The sequence below is a fragment of the Camelus ferus genome, chromosome 6 (assembly GCF_009834535.1).
Source record: "Camelus ferus isolate YT-003-E chromosome 6, BCGSAC_Cfer_1.0, whole genome shotgun sequence".
Taxonomy (NCBI): Eukaryota; Metazoa; Chordata; class Mammalia; order Artiodactyla; family Camelidae; genus Camelus; species Camelus ferus.
The window spans coordinates 41,251,720-41,270,809 of record NC_045701.1 but is presented as its reverse complement, the minus strand read 5'-3'; the positions used below and the strand labels follow the sequence as shown (position 1 = coordinate 41,270,809).

General features: G+C 32.3%; 1 protein-coding gene across 9 annotated transcripts in view; it reads left to right on the top strand.

Annotated features, from left to right (window-relative positions):
• Positions 1 to 19,090, top strand: part of RALGAPA1 (Ral GTPase activating protein catalytic subunit alpha 1) — a 204,608-nt gene that overhangs the window by 97,758 nt on the left and 87,760 nt on the right. For 5 of the 9 annotated variants that reach the window (XM_032481878.1, XM_032481880.1, XM_032481881.1 and 2 more), the window contains 9 exons: positions 444 to 599; positions 2,971 to 3,164; positions 3,438 to 3,536; positions 4,240 to 4,395; positions 5,827 to 5,955; positions 10,038 to 10,163; positions 12,692 to 12,750; positions 15,702 to 15,810; positions 17,183 to 17,293. In XM_032481878.1, the coding sequence (XP_032337769.1) occupies positions 444 to 599; positions 2,971 to 3,164; positions 3,438 to 3,536; positions 4,240 to 4,395; positions 5,827 to 5,955; positions 10,038 to 10,163; positions 12,692 to 12,750; positions 15,702 to 15,810; positions 17,183 to 17,293 (1,139 nt within the window). The remainder of the gene's footprint in view (positions 1 to 443; positions 600 to 2,970; positions 3,165 to 3,437; positions 3,537 to 4,239; positions 4,396 to 5,826; positions 5,956 to 10,037; positions 10,164 to 12,691; positions 12,751 to 15,701; positions 15,811 to 17,182; positions 17,294 to 19,090) is intronic. The other 4 variants (XM_032481879.1, XM_032481882.1, XM_032481885.1 and 1 more) reach the window with 1 other exon arrangement.

Here is a 19,090-nt window from a genome sequence, read left to right as displayed (position 1 = left end):
GCAAGAGTTTCTGTATCTGGACCAGGAATGGGAGTACACAGCTCTCACTCATGGCTCCTGTTAACTGGTATGCTCAGTTTTGATTCCATACTAGACCCATGGTAGACATGAGATGAGACTGCTAGATATAGTCTTGTATACTATTCTGATTTTTTGGTTGTTTGTTTTGGGAGGGAGGTAATTAGGTTTGTTTGTTTATTATTTTTTGACAGAGGTGTTGGGGATTGAACCCAGGACCTTGTGCATGCTGAACACACACTCTCCTACTGAGTCAGACCCTCCTCTTCTATTGTATTATGATTTTATTGACCTCTTTGGCCAATTTATAACTGTCTTACCTTTTGATATTTTTAATTTGTGTTTTATGGAGGTTTTAAGCATTATATCTTTGGTAGAGTGTTAAATATATTCTTTATGGTAATTTTATGAAATTATATTCACAGGTTCAGAAAGCGCTTCTCCAGTCCATTCAGGTCTGGGATCCAGGTCACAGACACCTTCTCCTTCCACGTTGAATATAGATCACATGGAACAGAAGGATCTACAGCTTGATGAGAAGCTTCACCACTCTGTTCTTCAGACACCAGATGACCTAGGCAGTATTTGGAAATTAGATATTTGCCGATTTTTCCTTTTGGGGCATTAGTGTCAGGAGATTTTAAATAAGTCATCTTAAACTTGTTTATCTATTTTATATATATTAGGTATCATAAGTCTTTTGGACTTTTCTGTCTTTTGGAAATTTGTTACTGTAACATTTTTTCTTGTCCTTAAAGAAAGACAGTTACATTTTGATTTTTGTTATTTGATATTTTATCATAGTTGATTATAGTCCTGACATTAGTTATTGCATTATTTTTGTGTGTTATATTATCATTTATTGATATGGTACTGTTTTCTAAAGCAGGAAATACATAGTTTGGCATCATTATTCTTAATGTTTTATCTGAAGTACCTGCTTATTCACAGGATAAAGTAGTAGCATTATCACTTGCTAATCAAGCTTTTATTGAAATAATTGATCAAATCAGTCATTCTGCAAATATATCAACTACTTTTAATTAAAAAGTAGGCAATTCAAATGAAATACTTTCATGTTTAAGTAAATGTTTAAAAGTGACTAGGACACATTAGAAACTACAAGTTAGTAAAAATTATTTTTGCTAAGTTGTACATGATGTAACAAGCATCAGGGTAAAAAGTCATTTTGCAAATATGTCAGAAACTTTTGTCAAGGACACAGTTGATAAGATGTTTATAATGAATAATATAAAATGCCAGTTTTCATTGGTAATGTAGCAAATTTACTCTCTGACCCCCAAAGGAAAAAATTAAAACCATGTAACTTCTGGCCTTTTTTTTTTTTTTTTTTTTTTTTTTGTAAGGTGCTCATTCTCTTAATATGCAATTACATAGCCCTAATTTTCTCATTTGTAGATTACTTCTGACCTTTTCTTTCCTACTTTTGTCTTATAATTTTTTGTCTTTTGATTTTTATTTTCAGTTTTTTCCCCCTGCATTTGGAAAAAAATTTCAAACTTACTGAAAAGTAGTAAAATGAATACCCATAAATCCTTCAGATAAATCCACCACTTACTAATATTTTGCCACTTTATCTCTTTCTGTGTCTCCATACACACATACACATGAATGCACAGAAACAACCCCATTGTACCCACCCTTTTTTTTTTGAGCCATTTAACAGTGGATTGGAAATATCAGACCCTTTATACCTCAATACTTAAGCAACTGTCTTAAAAATAAGTGTACATTTCCTGCGTAACTACAATATAATGGCCACATTCTGGATATTTTTTAGCATTGATACATCACTGTAATTTTAGTCCATAGTCAGTTTTCGTCAGTTGTCCCAATAGTATCCTTCATAACTACAAATTAGTTGATTTATCACTTGTTAATTAGGGTTCTGTAGAATAGGATGATGTTCACAATGATGCTTAAAACTGCACTGTTTTTGAAATTTTTTTAGTAAGTTTATGTCAGGAGCCCATTTTTTATTATTATGAAGTACTGTCTGGTAACTTTTTAATAATACAGCCAGTTGTTATACACTTCACATGCAAAGAGAAAGAAGTTAACCATTAGGCGTAAAGGATGTATGTATACTAAGTATGACCTTATAAATTACCAGTACATTGAGATATTATCAAGTAGGAAAAATCTTTACTGTCTTTCTAATGATTTTGCCTTTTCCATTATATACATTGTGTAAAATAGTGACTTTTTTTGTTTTTAAGCTGGAGGAAATCTATAATGACATTTATCTACACCATCAATTTTATAGATGAGGAAGTATAGTCTTAGGGAGTTTATTAAATAATTTGTACAATATCACAAAATTAGTGACAGTAATGAGATATATAGATAACCCTAGGTTATCTATGTCTTATATATAATCTTGCCAGTATTAATAAACAAAAGAAATATAATTATGGAAACTTTAGATTATGTCTAAATTTTTTTATGCTATTGTGATACCCCTTTTAATGTTAGGTCTGACCTAGTTGTAAAATATAGAAATATATTTCTTTGGAGGTTTAAACTATAAAGAAACAAGCTTAGGAAGACTTCGTAAAGGTTCTTTCTTCATCCTGAGATTTTTCTGTTAATTTGATGACGTAACCTGAAGTAGCTATTAGATGAAAGAGAGTTTGTGCCTAAAAATACGATCTTTATGTTAAACATAAATTTCTCCACCTGGTATCTGCATCATTTTCTCCTTAGGTAGATCTAGATAGAAACAGTATTGAATAAGTAATTATTGTCATAATAAGGAATTATAAACTGGTGAGATTTTGATCTTATCAGGAAAAAAAGTAATACTAATGCATAGTGACATTTCTTTTATTCATTTGTAGATATTTAAGATTGTTAATTTGCCGCCTTTGTGTTTTTGTGATCAGTTCCCTAAAAAAATTACTGACACTGGTATATTATTTTTTTCCATAGAAATCAGCGAATTTCCATCTGAATGTTGTAGTGTGATGGCAGGAGGCACTCTCACAGGATGGCATGCCGATGTTGCTACTGTAATGTGGCGAAGAATGCTAGGCATTTTGGGGGATGTCAATGCTATTATGGACCCTGAAATACATGCACAAGTTTTTGATTACCTCTGTGAACTTTGGCAGAATCTAGCTAAGGTAAAAAAAGAAAAGAAAAGGTACGAGAGGGAAAGGAAAGAAAAATGAAGTATTAAGAAGTATAGAAAAGCCTTAGATAGCATTCTTTCTCTCTGTCTCTTGCATGCACGCGCGCGCACACACACACACACCCACCCCCTTACTACAAACTGATGCCTTATTGTGATTAAATATATAGTTAGTGGTACAAACTGGACCTCAAATTTAAGGTAAAACAAATTGGAAAAGAAGACACTTCTCATAGATTTGTTGCATTTTGTTTGAAAATTACAGATTAGAGATAACCTCGGCATTTCAACTGATAACTTGACCTCCCCTTCTCCACCAGTTTTGATTCCTCCACTGAGAATTCTTACACCTTGGCTTTTCAAGGTAAGCTTAACATATAAAGTATTAATTTGAAGGTTTTACTTAGTTAATAAATATGTGGTCAGTCTTAGACATTTGAGAGATAGAATACTACTGTGTAGTCTTCTAGAGCACTTAGTTTTGAAGTAGCCCTTAGGGATTATATAGAGAGGAGAGTGGGCCTGGCAAAATTACTTTTAGGATGCATCAGTTTTTGTTTGTTTCTTTTGGTAGTTTTTTTGGGGGTTGGTAATTAAGTTTGTTTGTTTATTTAATGGAGGTACTGGGTATTGAACCCAGGACCTTGTGCATGCTAAGCGCGTGCTCTACCACTGAGCTACAACCTCTTCCTCCAGATACATCATTTTGATTAATAAAACAAAAATGAACACAGAAAATTATGTTTCTATTGTATTTAAGTGAAATGTAAATCGCAAATTTGTGTTACAGCATCTGTTATGTACTTTTAAAGAACTAATTCTTTTAAGTATTATTTGATATGTTTGGTGCATTTTCTGAATTGAAACAGTGTGTGGTTATTCACAACTACGTTGTATCATTTTAATGATAAAAATAATTTCAGTAATCTTGATATTTAATTCATTAAAGAAAATGGGCCAGCATAGAAATAAATGAAGACAAATATATGGCTTGCTATATTCAGTTGCTTAAGTATTTGCAAAAAGTATTTGACTTTGGTATTAAAACCAACATCTTTTAATTGTAGGCAACCATGTTAACTGATAAATATAAACAAGGTAAATTACATGCTTATAAACTTATTTGCAATACAATGAAAAGAAGACAAGATGTTTCTCCAAATAGAGATTTTCTAACACACTTCTACAATATAATGCATTGTGGATTACTTCATATTGATCAGGTAAATATATATACTTTCTAACAAGTCACTTTATAAGTTTAATCTTTGATTCTTGATTTTGTTTAATCAAAAGTGTTTGATTAAAAACACTTTTATTTGGAAGTTTATTTACAGATATCTTCCTTTTTATAACCTCATTTATTTTGAAATATAGTTGAAAAACAAACTCATAAGAGGTTTATAGTTATGAGGTTGACTTGATTATTAAATGCATTTTTCTTCTGGTATTATACCAACTAGTTCACTTTTTGAAGAGATTAAACCATCCTTTGCTTACACTGACAACATCTTCCTTTAATGTCCTAATGTTCTTCCTTTAATGTCCTAATTACAAAATACCTAATTCTTAATTCTTAGGTATTTTGTAGTTGTGCTTGGTAACTAGCACTTGAAACTTGGATTTGCTCAACTAGTGATGCAGCAGAGGTTTTTTTCTACTCTAAGAGTCAGCACATCTCATTTCTTATTTCCATAGATTATATTATGTAGTGACAATTATGTTGATTTGGCATTTGTAACAATATAATCATTACATTAGATAGTCATAAATATGTCTGTAGAACATTACTTCAGGGATCTTGATTGATCCTGGACATAAAACTAAAAAGTGTGGAAGGTTGCAGGTCAAAGTGATATAAATGTTTTTATTATAATATGGTTAAATTTCACTTCCAGTTCATTTAGAGAGCATTAAATTAATATTAAAAGATGATAATATCTCTTCCTGAAAAGTGAAAAAATTTGTGTTAATTTGAAATAATTACAGTGTTCTACCTTATAAACATGTCTCAAATAAAATACTGTTAGTTACTGGAAAAAGAGCTTTTATTTAAGATAAATCTGATTGAGTAATACAGCCTGTTACACTGCATCCTCATTGTGAATTCCAAAGGCAAAATGAATGAATAACCAAATTAAGAATATTCCCTCAAAATGCCTAGGTCTGGATTTCCGAGGCTAGATATCTATCATCAGAGAACTTCAGTTTATCTAAAAAAGAGATTCTCTCCATTTGCCCCATAACAGATCACACAATTTCAGAAATAGAGTTACCACATGGAAGCAAGTAGATGGCAGGAGGAACTACTCTGCAATTCAGTTTTATAACACATGGGCCTTATATTTTTAACCCTCTGAAGCAAAGAGCCTTCCAACCTGCTCTCTAGGGTGAAAAAAATTGCTGTATTGATACCAGTTTTTTAAAAAATTGTTTTAAGTTTATTTTCTTTTAACAAAATACAGTATCAAGAATGGATTATTTGGGGGAAAAAAAAAGAATGGATTATTTGGAAGAATCAAAATTAGTCTTTCTAATTAGTCAGCCAGTGTATAGTTATTACCTGTTTTATTATTTTGTATGTTATCTATTGATTAGCTGATACCTAAGATTATATTTGTGGTATTTTTCCCCCTTCTTTCTTTATTCCTAAGGATATTGTCAATACAATCATCAAGCACTGCTCACCTCAGTTTTTTTCACTTGGTTTGCCTGGTGCCACGATGCTTATTATGGATTTTATTGTAGCAGCTGGTAGAGTGGCTTCTTCAGCTTTTCTCAATGTAAGTTTTTATTTCCTGTCCTTAATAATATAATAAACTGTAGTTAACCAAGATTCAACTAACAGAGCAACAAAGGGAAGAGCCATTGTTGATAAAATATAGCAAGCTGGAGTTCAGGAAAATATATATAATTTAATTGGAATTGATTGCTTCTCCTACATTAAAAAAAAAACAGTTCTGAAGTGTAAGAAATTACTAAATTTGATAAATTGACCAAAGAGCTAAAAAATGGGTTAAGTCTGATAAGCAAAACAATTTAAAATTGAGAAAATCTAAGGAAATAAACAGAGGTAAGTAAGAAAATTTTAAAAACAGGCTATGGGCTATAGCGAAAGAGAAGAGAGAGATGCAGTAACCCAGAAATATGCTTTAGGCGTTAACTCTAAACTCTAAAACAGCATGTGAGGATTTTTCATACAGCTCTGGAGCTGTGAGACAATGCCAAGTAACTTAGTGTAACTGGAACATGATCAGATATAAGTGAAAGAAGTGAACTAAGGAGAAAGGCATTAACTCTGTTTATAAGTGCTCAAGAGGTTAGATTTCATTCTAAGGAAAGAGTGAGTAACCATTGAAGAATTTTAGGCAAAGATTTTAGAAAGATCACTCTGGAACAAAATGTAAGTGAGAAATAACAATTAACTGGAAGTCTCCTGGCAAAAAAAACTAAGAGTATTTGGGAAAGAAAAATTAGTCATATTTGACCAGTACTTTATAACTTGCAAATCAGTTTAACATACGTTACTTCATTTATAAGCTGCAGAAGACCTACAGTGAATGAAAAGGAGTTCTATCTGGGGCATACTAAGCTGCCTATTAGACATCCATGAGATGTCAGGAGGGCTACTGCATGTATATAAACCAGGATCTCAAAGAAGATGTCTGGACCAAAAATGTGAAAGTAGGAGATAATAGCTTATAGATGATATTGGTAGCTGTGAAACTGGATACAATCACCTAGAAGAAATGTGTAAATAAGAGAAGAACCCTTACTTATGGCTAGTTATTAACCCTGTTTCCCTTGTTCCCTGAGAACAGTGATCATGTCTTTCTTATCTTGGTATCTCCAGGCCTGGCACAGCATCATGCTTATAGGTGCTTATTAGTTGAATGTGTAAATACACATTCAGCACTTAGTATGTATTCAACATTGTGCTGCCTCTTGTGGTTATTAAACTTTTCATTTCCCCAAAATTCCTTTGGGTGGAATACAGAAGGATATAGAATAAATAAGATACATATTGTGCTCAAGGAAAATATAGTTTGCTGCTGGGAAGATAGCAATATATATTAACAACTAAAGAATGTAGGACAGCAAAGAGGAACCAGTAGGAGCTTAGCATAGTGTTAAAAGCATGGAACACAGAACCAGTCTGCTTGTGTTCAAATTTCAGCTCTGCCGCTTGTTATTTGCAAGACCTTGTGCAGATTACCTGATTTCTCTATGTCTAAGTTTCTTCATCTATAAAATAGAAATAACCTTCCTCACAGAGTTATTTTTATAAGAATTGAATTAATGAATATTTGTAACATGGTTGGAACATGATATGATGTTATATGTGCAATTTAAGAGTTTGTTAAATAAAATAATTTGGTAGTTCAGACAAAGGAGAGATCTTAATTTTTTTAGGACTATCAGAAGTTTCCAAGGAAAAGATATTTGAATAAGTCCTTGAAAGATTAGTAGTATTTTTATAAGTGAAAATGAAAACAAGGAAAAATATTACAGGCCTAGGGAAACAGGCATGAGTAAGCTGTGTCCTAGGAACAACAGATAATTCATTTTGTTAACAAGCTGATTAATATAACTAGAGAGTAATAGACAGAAAGAACAGAAAGGTACCTAAGATCCCAGCTGCCTGTGATCTGCACACCAGAAATGTTTGGCATGCAGAATATCAAACCCCATCGCGGACCTACTGAAGCAGAATATATATTTTAACTATATCCCAAATAATTAGTATGGGCAGTAAAGGTTGAGGAATGCTGCTTTACACATCTTGGAAGGTCTGTTAATGCCAGGGATCATATTATAATGCTATATTAGATTAACAGTTGAATTTTTTTTTAAGTAAGGAGAGAGATGTTTGAATCTGTGCTTTGGGAATGTTAAATAAGTATATTAAACTAGGAATAGATTAAATGGAGGACAAACTAAAGATGGTAAACAAGTTACAAGGCTGTTAGAGTATTATCAGTGTACACAGATTATCAATCTCTTGGATACTGGCAAAAGCTGATAGAACTGAAAGGAGACTGATGCATAAACCAATGCCATCTTTTAATCCATTTACTATGGAAACTACCTATTCAGTGGACTGATTATTCCAGATGACTAGTTGGCACATTTCCTGCTGCCTTTCTCAAGGTTCTGCAGGAGAATTAAGCCCTAATGTCCTTAGGCATCCATTTTATGTGACTAAACCTCCTTCCTATCCAAAATGTTACTACTTATGTAATATCTTTGGGAAAATTTAGAAAATAGTTGTTTTCTCTTTTCTGTGGTTCATATGAGGAACATCTATTGAGAAAGGCAGCACAGGAAACCAAATCATTGCAGGATTTAAACCTGACACATCTCCACTGTGAGGTTAAGGGCAGTCTTTTCTTCTGGATGATGTTGGAGATACACAGTCTAAATCCTGCTCCTTGGATTCTCATTTTAGATCCTATACATATCACCTTTCTTCTGTTAATCCCCACCCTCCCAGGAAGATTACAGAATAATTTGATTAGGTTTTGCCTCTCTTAATCGTAATTATATTTCAGTTCTGTCCCTCATCATACCTCTCATACCTGAATGAATATTCACGGTTTTCTTATTCAACTTTAAAGAAAAACCTTTAGCTAATCTCTTTCATTAAATATTGGGGTTTTTTTCAGTTTCATTTTTATAGTATAACTTATTTTAAATTGGTTATAATTTAAAATAAGTTAAATTTTAAATTATAAATTTAATTTATATCTATAAATTATATATATATATATAATTTATTATATATATATTATAAATTATATATATATATTTATAATTTATAAATTATAAAATTAATTTAAATTAAATTATAACCTGTGGGCTTACCCTGCCCCTTTATGCTGTGGGCTTACCCTGCCCCTTTATGCTGCTGGCCTTATATCTATAAATCTAGATTATTTTTAAAATATGGAAATGAGTTCTTTTGTTGAAAATCATAAGAATACTACTCCTTCATCTCTGTTACAACATTTATTAACATGAGGAAAACCTTTTGGAGATAAGTTCTTGTTTTATGTGAGCAGAAGAAGTCTTCTATTTTTAATAGATTTATTTTAGCATTTTTGTTAGCTATTATTAAACATATAAATCAATTTGAAGGTAATTTAGTAAATTAAGCAATATATTAGATGTTAGATAATAGGTGGATGTTGATGTTTGGTGGGCATGAAAAAAGCAGAAGAAAAAGAAATGTTCAATGCTGACGCTTCAGAAATGACTTAATACAGCTAAAGAAGAAGGATGAAAAGTTACCTTCACCTGCAGTCCAAGTATAATTTCTAGTTTTGTTTTTACTAAGTGGTATAGGCAGTGTTCTTATCATGTGCATAATATTGTAAAACACATCTAGACTAGTGCCTGTTTCTTAAAGGTACAGGGAACATTTTCATCCTTAGTTACTTTATTCGTCCTTGGAAAGTAACAAACATAATCCAGAGACATTGAGGCTTCTGCTTATTAGAGCAATATGTTATGATGTGTGAATTGCCTTTAAAATGGAACTATTTATATTTTTCCTCAGATTTTGGGTAATTTTATGCTGTTAGCAAAGCTGCATTCCTGTTTACGGCTCATTAACTGTAGCCACATTTCTGCTTATTAGCTGCTTTTGAGAAAAGCTCTGCTATTTGTTCATTGGATTTATTGATAATAACGGTATATGTGGAAAGTATAGGTGAAAACCTAATCTTTTTTGCTTCCTCCTTCCTTTTTAAATTTGGTCTTGTACTCTGACTTCCTTGTATAAACTGGGTAATAAAATAATTTTTCTGATAATTTAATGATATAATCAAATACATTTTAAAGATTTTTAAAATCTGATACATAGGCACCAAGAGTGGAAGCACAGGTTCTTCTGGGATCTTTGGTTTGCTTTCCCAACTTGTATTGTGAACTGCCTGCTCTCCATCCCAACATTCCTGATATTGCTGTGTCTCAATTTACAGATGTTAAGGTAGGAAATCAAACGTGAATTTTTAGCATTTAAATGATTTTGTAATCTTAACAGTATATTCAATAAAATTTGTTTTCTTTCTTTTCCTCTAGAAATCCACACAATTATTAAAGAACATTAATCAGTTTTACCCCTCAGACACAAAGCTGGAATGCACATTAGGAGCATAGCCTTTTTTTATTTATAACTGCTATGAAAATGTTTTCTCACTGTTGAACCCAGTCATATGTCAATATCTTAGGATTTCTTCATTCACTCACTGAATATTTATTGAGCCAGAATACTATGCTGTTAGTGTAAGGCTTCTAAGATTGAGATGGCATCCAACCTGCATATTTGACTCTCTCCCTTTCCCAATTTCCCAGTGTGATGAATCAAACATTATAATAGAATATTCTATTCTGCTATAGGAAACTGTGGAATTGAGGTGGGAATTCCCATGTACATGAAGCACTGACAGGCTCAAACAGGAGATAGTGCAAAATTAAAGTGACTGTACAGTTGTTGATAGAACTTACCCCAGATATTAAATCTTTTTTTTAAAAGATGATAGTGTCTAATTAGGAGTAGACATGCTCCTAATTGGTATTTACAAGCCTCTTTAAAAATTTCAAGTAAAAAATTGGTGAAAAGTAGTTTTGTGCCTCTTTAGAGGTTATATTAACTTCTGTTTGAAGTGGAAGGTATGACATGATAAGCGTCTTTAGTCCTCTGGACTCAGTATTCTTTGCCCATGGTGGAGGGGATGGTATGATCAGGTCTCCCGGTTAGGATAAAGGCCCTTAGTGTAATGTGTCTAGTAGTTAATAATTCCATCACTAAGTCAAGACCTGTCTCTAACTGAATACCCATATATTATAAATTCTCACAGGTTTAACAGTCCTAAGAATTTGTGCCTGTTACAGTAATTGCCAGGTGGTCTCTTTCTGACCTGAATTGGTACCTAGAATTAGAAGGGAAAAGAGAGTAAAGAAGGGACAAGAGAGGGGCATTCTATCTCTTAAGAAATCATGCTGATTTTTTTTTAACTTTTGCTTTCTTTGAAAGAAATTTTTAATTGGATTTTTGTCAGGAGTATTACATGTACTTTCCATAACACCTATATTTCTCTTTGCAACATTTATCACATTTGTAATTACTTGTTTAGTGTCTGATTTATACTTTAGACAAATAAACACCACAGGGTCTTAGTTACTGCTATGTCCTCAGAGCTTAGCATACTGCTTGGCACGTGGAATATACTCAGAAAACATTTGTTAAACAAGTGAACTTCACATAAACATAAAATTGTATAGGCTAGTGTAGATTTACAGTGATACTTAGTAGAAATGATACAAATTGACCTTTGGTCTTTAGGGAAGTAATGGCTTTGGTTTCTTCTATTTTCTGAAGATCCTGAAGGTCAAGGATAGGTAAGAGTTTCTATTTGCTTAGGTAGTTTTGAGTTTGTTTGGGCTTAGTTCTAGTCTGCTGTATGTGAGCTACATAATCAGAGTGGCCTTGTTCTTTGCTTGTCATTATATATAGGCAGTAATGGCTGAAGTGATTTTTTTAAAAAAAGAAAGCTTACATAGAAAGCTCTTGGCTTAAACAATGGATAGCTTCTAAGTACCTGTTAATTGCCAGCCATTGAGCTAGATGCTAAGTTTACAAAGATTAAGTGGAATGTTACTCCTCTGAAGGAGCTTACAGTCTACATAGCTGATAAATCCTTAATGACTGAATGAATGAATGATTTTTAAAAATCATTTTAACTACTAATTAGTACTTATCCAGAACTCACACATTATCATGTTTTACAAATTTTCAAACTAGAGGAGGTGATGATTAAATGATGACTTTCAAAGTTTTTAAAAGTTTGAAAAAGTGTTCATACCTTTGAGCTATTAAATCTCCTTTAATTATCCTTATAGTAAGCTTTTTAATACTATTCTAATGAGGAAAAAATATTTTTTTTAAAATACACATTTCGTTATAAATTTCAAAAATTATTTGTCTGCTATACCAAAATACTACAGAGTAGGTAGCTCGTAAGTGACAGAAATTTATTTCTCACCATTCTGGAGGCTGAGAAGTCCAAAATCAAGACTCTGGCATAGCTGCATTCTGGTGAAGGCCCTCTTCATAGTTCAGAGCCAGTGCCTTCTCTCTGTGTCCTCAGAGAGTGGAAGAAATTCTGGGAGCTCTGTGAGTCTCTTTCATAAGAGCATTAATCCCATTTATAAAGGCTCTACCCTCATGGCCTAAGCACCTCCTGATACCTTCATCTTCAGGGGTTAGGATTTCAATAGATGGATTTGGTGAGAGGGCATAAACATTCAGACCATGACATTTTATTTATTTAGCTAATTTTAAGGATAACTTTGGAATCTATTAAAGTAGGTACATGAGAATAAAGAATGTTTTATTTCAGTATTGTATCCCTAGCACCTGGCACAGTGCCTAGGCCTGTGGTGACTATTTAATAAATATTTGTTAAGTAAGTGAATAAAATCTTAGTCATTGCTACTATTTCTCCTTTATTTCAGGAACTAATAATTAAAACTGTATTAAGCTCGGCAAGAGATGAGCCCTCTGGTCCTGCACGGTAGGTCAGATAGTCTTAAAACTTGACATAACCGTTCTGTGTTTGGAATCTTATTTTAGAAGTTGATTGAATTATTTAGTAGCCCAGATTGTTTCAGATACACGGAAAGTATTCTGAATTACAGATATAAACTATTTGGATGATTAAATACTTTTTTTCATTATTTAAGTACAAACCTTCCTTCAGGAAAAAATAAATTCCTGGTCACCTTCTTCAGTAGCTTCACCGTCTGTATCTAAAATGATTTCTTTTAATTTTGTATAAGTACACTTTGGTTTCCTTTCAGATTATATGTGTCAGTGTCTCTTCTGCAATACCTTGAAATATAGTAGTAGTTGCCTAATAAATGTTCGTTAAATTGAATTAAATTAAAATATTTTTATTGTAGAAAGTAATAGATCTAAGAAAATAATAAGTATTAATATTTATAAATATTTGATCAGGATTTTTAAAAATAGACTGTAATAAGATTTTAGAATGTTTTCCTTTTTAAATGTCTTATTAAGAAATGAAAACTGTGGAATTTTCTCTGTTTTACTAAACCTTTCCCCAAAAGGTTGAGCTTTCAATCAGCACATTGCCAACAGCATTCCATGTTCCTTCTTTTCCTCAAAATATATTAATTTACATTTTATATTTCTTGAAATTAATTCTAATAGTATGTCATTAGCCTCAACAGTAATCTGTATTAGTATTTCTCTGACCGACATTTCTGCAAAGCTTCTTTTACAATAATCTGGACATTTTTTGACCCAAGGCTCATAAAGGTACAGATCATGACTTTGACAATTTGGATTCTAGTTCTAACTTAAATCTCTTTTCCACAATTAAAAATAATATAAAATGAGCAGTTTGCTTAAATGAGACATAGTGCCAGCTTTTTAATTCAGTTGCAAATTTTTTTACATAATAGCCAAGTTTACTAAAAACAAATCTCTTTGAGTAGATTCTTCTTTAACATTAATTCTAATTTAATACTGGTCACCTACTCCAGAAAATGACATTGTCCTTTCCATATTCCATATTTTCATTTCTGTTAGCTTTAGCCCTAAATTTGATGATTTTTAGTATTACTTCTCTAGCATTTTCTATGTTAGTAATGACAACTTTTTAAGTTTACAAAGATATTCCTATAATATTATTTCATTTAATCTTTACACAATTCTAAGAAATTATTGGAATCATCATTATTCTTTCAATTTTGCTCCCAGGAAACTGATGGCTTAGAAAGCTAACATTTATTAAGCCTTTTCTATGTGCCAACCACTGTTCTAAACATTTTATTGCCTCATTTCATCTTTATAACAGCTCTCAGAGATAGGTATAATTTGTATCTTTCTTTTTATAGATGGGAGCCTAGAGAATTTCTCATCTACCCTATCACCCAGAAAATGTAGAGCCATGATTAAACCCTGGCAGTTTGTCTTCAGTGCCTTTTTAGATGCATAAGTAATAAGTGGCAGAACCAGATTTGAACCTAGAGCTTCATATTCTAGATCTGAACCTAGAACTGCCCCGTCCTCTCTACCCCTACTTTTTTTAAAACTTCGTTACCTCTCAAGTGAAAGAATATTGAAGCCTAAAACATAATTGTCAAAAGTAGACTTGGGAGTCTTTAACATGATGGCTTGTATTGACAGTATAGATAAATCCCAGAAGTTGAACATAAACATTTTCTAAACTTGTTTTCCTATACCTTTTAGGTGTATAAGATCTTAGAAGCATATACCCCCAAATCTGACCAGGAGCAGAGAGTTGCGCCATACTGGGAATAATCTAGATTAATTTAACAACCTGAAGAATGTAGGAAACTGTAGACACACAGACTGAATTTAACCCTCTTTAAAAACAAAAACAGTTTAAGCATTTGTATTCCCAGCCTGTGCCTTTACAATGCCTTAGTTAGCTGCATCCATGGAGAACATTGCTTCTCTTCAGAATTTATTGTTACTTAAGGATTACAGCTCCTTCCACTGCTAAACTTGACACTTGGCTATATAGGTCTATAAATATCATGTAAGCTTTATGGGTGGACAACAGTAGGGAAGAAAGAAAGCAGTCGACTTCACTTAGAAGCATTTTGGCACTTTTTGATAGTAAATCAGTAGCATTATCACTGATAGACTGAAAGATGGGACCTAAGAACTTCTGATCCGTTATATTCAGGAAGAAAACTATTTCTGCTTTGAATTGTTCTGAAATTTAGCATTCTGCTGATTTTAATTTAGGAATACAGTATCAGGACATACAGGATATATCAGGATACTAGAAGGAGTTGATCTTTTATTTTTAGAAACATTGTATGCTTCATAAGAAGCCTGTATTTGAATGCGCTAGTAGAATTCTTACTGATTCTGATCATCAGATTATGTTCTTCAAGCTGAAACTCAGTTGAAGTAGGGAGTTAAAATTTCACAAGACATTAGGGGACAGAAATTCTGCAAGTCCTGTTTTTGTTGGAATACCTTTATAAAGTGTATAAATTTTATGTGTGTTCCCACTTTGTTTTAAAAAGAATTTGTAGCTAGCTATGTTAAATTTTAAAGATAGGAAAATAATATCTTACTGCTATCACGTCAATAAAATTATACTTTCCTTTTTGAAATCAGATTGCATTTTTTAAGGGATGCTTTATGACAATATCAATGTATTAATATGGGTTTGTTAGAAAAATCCTCTATGTGTTACCCCTACCTATGATCTTGGTAATAAATTATAATTGAAAATAAGGCTTAGGGTTTTGGGGATGAGCTTTCCTCCTGCTGTATCTTCCTACAGAGAGCTAATGTAGGAAGCTTTTTAATTCAGTTGCATATTTTTTAATTAATTCACTTAAACAGTTAATGTTCATTCTAGGTGGTTTGGTTGTGGGTGTTTTGGTTGTGGTGATTTCATTTCATTTAAAGGCTCGCTACTTTTATTTGTGTCTTTATTGGTTGCCTTTTTTGCAGATGTGTAGCACTTTGCAGTTTAGGTATTTGGATTTGTGAAGAACTAGTCCATGAGTCTCATCATCCTCAAATTAAGGAAGCTCTGAATGTAATTTGTGTTTCCTTAAAGGTAAAAAAAATAATAATAATACATTTAGTGGGTCGTGGATTGTATTAAGATAGTATAGAATGCATCATTATTTTTCTCCAAATGTTAATTATATCTTATGTCCTTTTAAAATAAAATATTTAATAGATGTTTTCATTAATTTATTGTTACATTATATCCTTAATTCTGACTTTTTCCTTAAGGGTGGCTCTACTCTTGAATTTAGGATATCTTAGTCATGACCTACTTTATCTTATCTCAACTTCTTATGTATTTGGCTTTGTCCCTAAGATGCATATGGATGACTCCTAGAAAGAAAACCAGCCATTTAACAACATATGTAGGGTTGTTTCTCTTTTCCTAATCAGTATTTTTTAACCTACTCTGATCTTCATTATTTCCTGAATTCTTGACCTGTTCAAATTTTTGGCTTTATCATTCAAGTTAAATATGCTCTTTGTGACCAGAATTAGGTTTGTTCAGAAATAATAACCTAATTATTTGAAGCATCTGAATGAATAAATGGATTTTTTTATTTGTAAAAAGATACATGATACTGTTTTTGTCTTAAGACTTGTAATACAGTATCTGTAAAGAACTCCAAACACACAAAGTACAAATACTACTTAATTAACAGGTATTTCTGAGTGTATACTATGTTTGAGGTGCTTTTCTAGGCAAAGTGAGGGACTCCAGAATGAAAAAAAAATACTAGATTCAAGAGATTAATAATTGGATGGCTGAAAAAGATTCAAGTAAGAGTAGCAGAATATAAAAAGCTGAGAGAACCAAGTGAGTGGTGCATATAAATTGATGATTGAGTTCGGAGGAAGCTGAGGTCACTTTTACTTAGGTATCAGAGAAGACTGGAAAGAGGAGACATGTGGACAGTGCTTGAAGAGTGGATGAGATTTGGTCACAGAGACAAGCATAAAAGTTTGGCTTTATACCATTGGGGAGTCATCCAAGGTTTTAAAGCATAGAGAATGTCAGCATCAGAGCAGTTCTTTAGAAGATAATTTGAAAGTATTGTGTATAGTAGATTGGAATGGGAAAAAGATTGATAACAAGATTAGCAGTTTAGAGGCCATTCTAGAAATCCAGGTAAGAGAAAATGGGATAAAACTTTAATAAGGACAAATATTACAAAGAAAAAATTAAGTTAATTATATCTTTGGAATGTACAGTGATTGTTTATTTTGCAGATACATATTTATCGTCCTAATAATAGTATTAAACTATTATTATTTATTAAAATCCCATTATAAACATTAAATGACAAAAAGAAACATCTATAAAATTTAAATTTTTTCAGCAGCTAATGCACTGATGAATAATAGTTCAGGAAGAAATTTTTTATAACAGTGTTTTGTTTTGTTTTGTGTTTTAACAGTTTACTAATAAAACAGTAGCCCATGTAGCTTGTAACATGCTTCACATGCTGGTTCATTATGTACCTAGACTTCAGATTTACCAGCCTGATTCTCCTTTGAAAATTATTCAAGTAAGTAATTTCTCATTTATTTCTTATTATGACTTGTTAAAGATCCTTAGATTTGGATACATTGAAATGTAAAATTAATTAACAATTTTCCTTAAATTTTTTATAGCCAAATAATGGCAATTCAGGGTGCTTTTTTGAGATGTCAGAGTTCATGACAGTCAGTTGGTCTGTGCTTCCTACAACACCTGACATTTTCAGCCTTCAATTATTTCTTTCTTAAGACACCAAAATATCTGGAAAGATGAAAGTAAATTTATTTTCCCCCAACTTAATTGAAAAATATAATTGTATAATATTTAAAGTGTCAGCATAATGATTCGGTATTATAGAAGGGTTACCAAGATCAAGAAAATTAACACATCCATTACCTCACGTTACCCCTTTTTTTTTTGGTGAGAATGTTTAAGGTCTACTCTTAGCAACTTTCAGATATTCATTACTATACGATTTTTTTAGATTCCACATATGAGTGATACCATACAGGATTTGTCTTTGGCTTATTTCACTTAGCATGATGCCCTCCAGGTTCTTCCATGTCGTCACAAATGTCAGGATTTTCTTTTTTTCAATGGCTGAATAATACTCCATTGTGTATATATGTACACCACGTTTTCTTCATCCGTTCATCCAGTGGAAGACATGTGGGTTGTTTCCATATCTTAGCTATTGTGAGTAATATTGCAGTGAACATGGGTGTTTAGGTATCTCTTTGAGATACTCATTTTATTTCCTTCAGATATATACCCAAGAGTGGGATTGCTTTATTATATGGTAGTTCTGTTTTTAACTTTTTTTTAATGGAGGTACTAGGGATTGAACCCAGGACCTTGTGCTTGTTAAGCATGTGCTCTATCACTGAGCTATTATCCCCTACCACATTGTAAATTTTTTGAGAAACCTTCATACTGTTTTCCATAATGGCTGTACTAGTTTACATTCCCACCAACAGTGGCATAAGGGTTCCCTCTTCTCCACATTTTCACCAACATCTGTTATCTCTTTGTCTTTTTGAAGATAGCCATCCTAACAAATGTGAAGTGATACTTGATTTTGATTTTGATTTTGATTTTGATTTACATTTTCCTGGTGATCAGTGATGTTGAGCACTTTTTCATGTACTTGTTGGCTGCTTCTATGTCTTTGGGAAAATGTCTCTTCAGATCCTTTGCCCATTTATAAATTTAGTTACTCAGTTATTTTTGCTGTTGGGTGTATGAGTTCCTTGTATATTTTGGATATTAACCTCTTGTCAGATATATGGTTTGCAGGTGTTTTTTCCCCATTCTGTGAGTTGTCTTTTCACTTTATTGATGGTTTCTTTTGCTATGCAGAAGCTTTTTGTTTATGTAGTCCCACTTGTTTATTTTTTATTTTGTTACTTGTACTTTAGGTACAATTTCCAAAAAAATTACCAAGACCCATGTCAAAGAGCCTTTTTCCTATGTTTTCTTCTAGGAGTTTTATTGTTTTCAGGTCTTTATATTTAAGTCTTTGATCCATTTCAGATTAATTTTTGTGAGTGGTATAAGATAGGGGTCTAGTTTCATTCTTTTGCATGTGAATATCCAGTTTTCTCAACACTGTTTATAGAAGAGACTATCCTTGCCCCACTGTGTGTTCTTGGCACTCTTGTCAAAGATTAGTTGGCTGTATACATGTGGATTTATGTCTAGGCTCTCTATTCTGATGCACTGGTCTGTATGCCTATTTTTATATTAGTACTTTACTATCAGTACCATATTTTTATGGCTATAGCTTTATAATAAAGCTTAAAATCAGGAAATGTGACACTGCTGA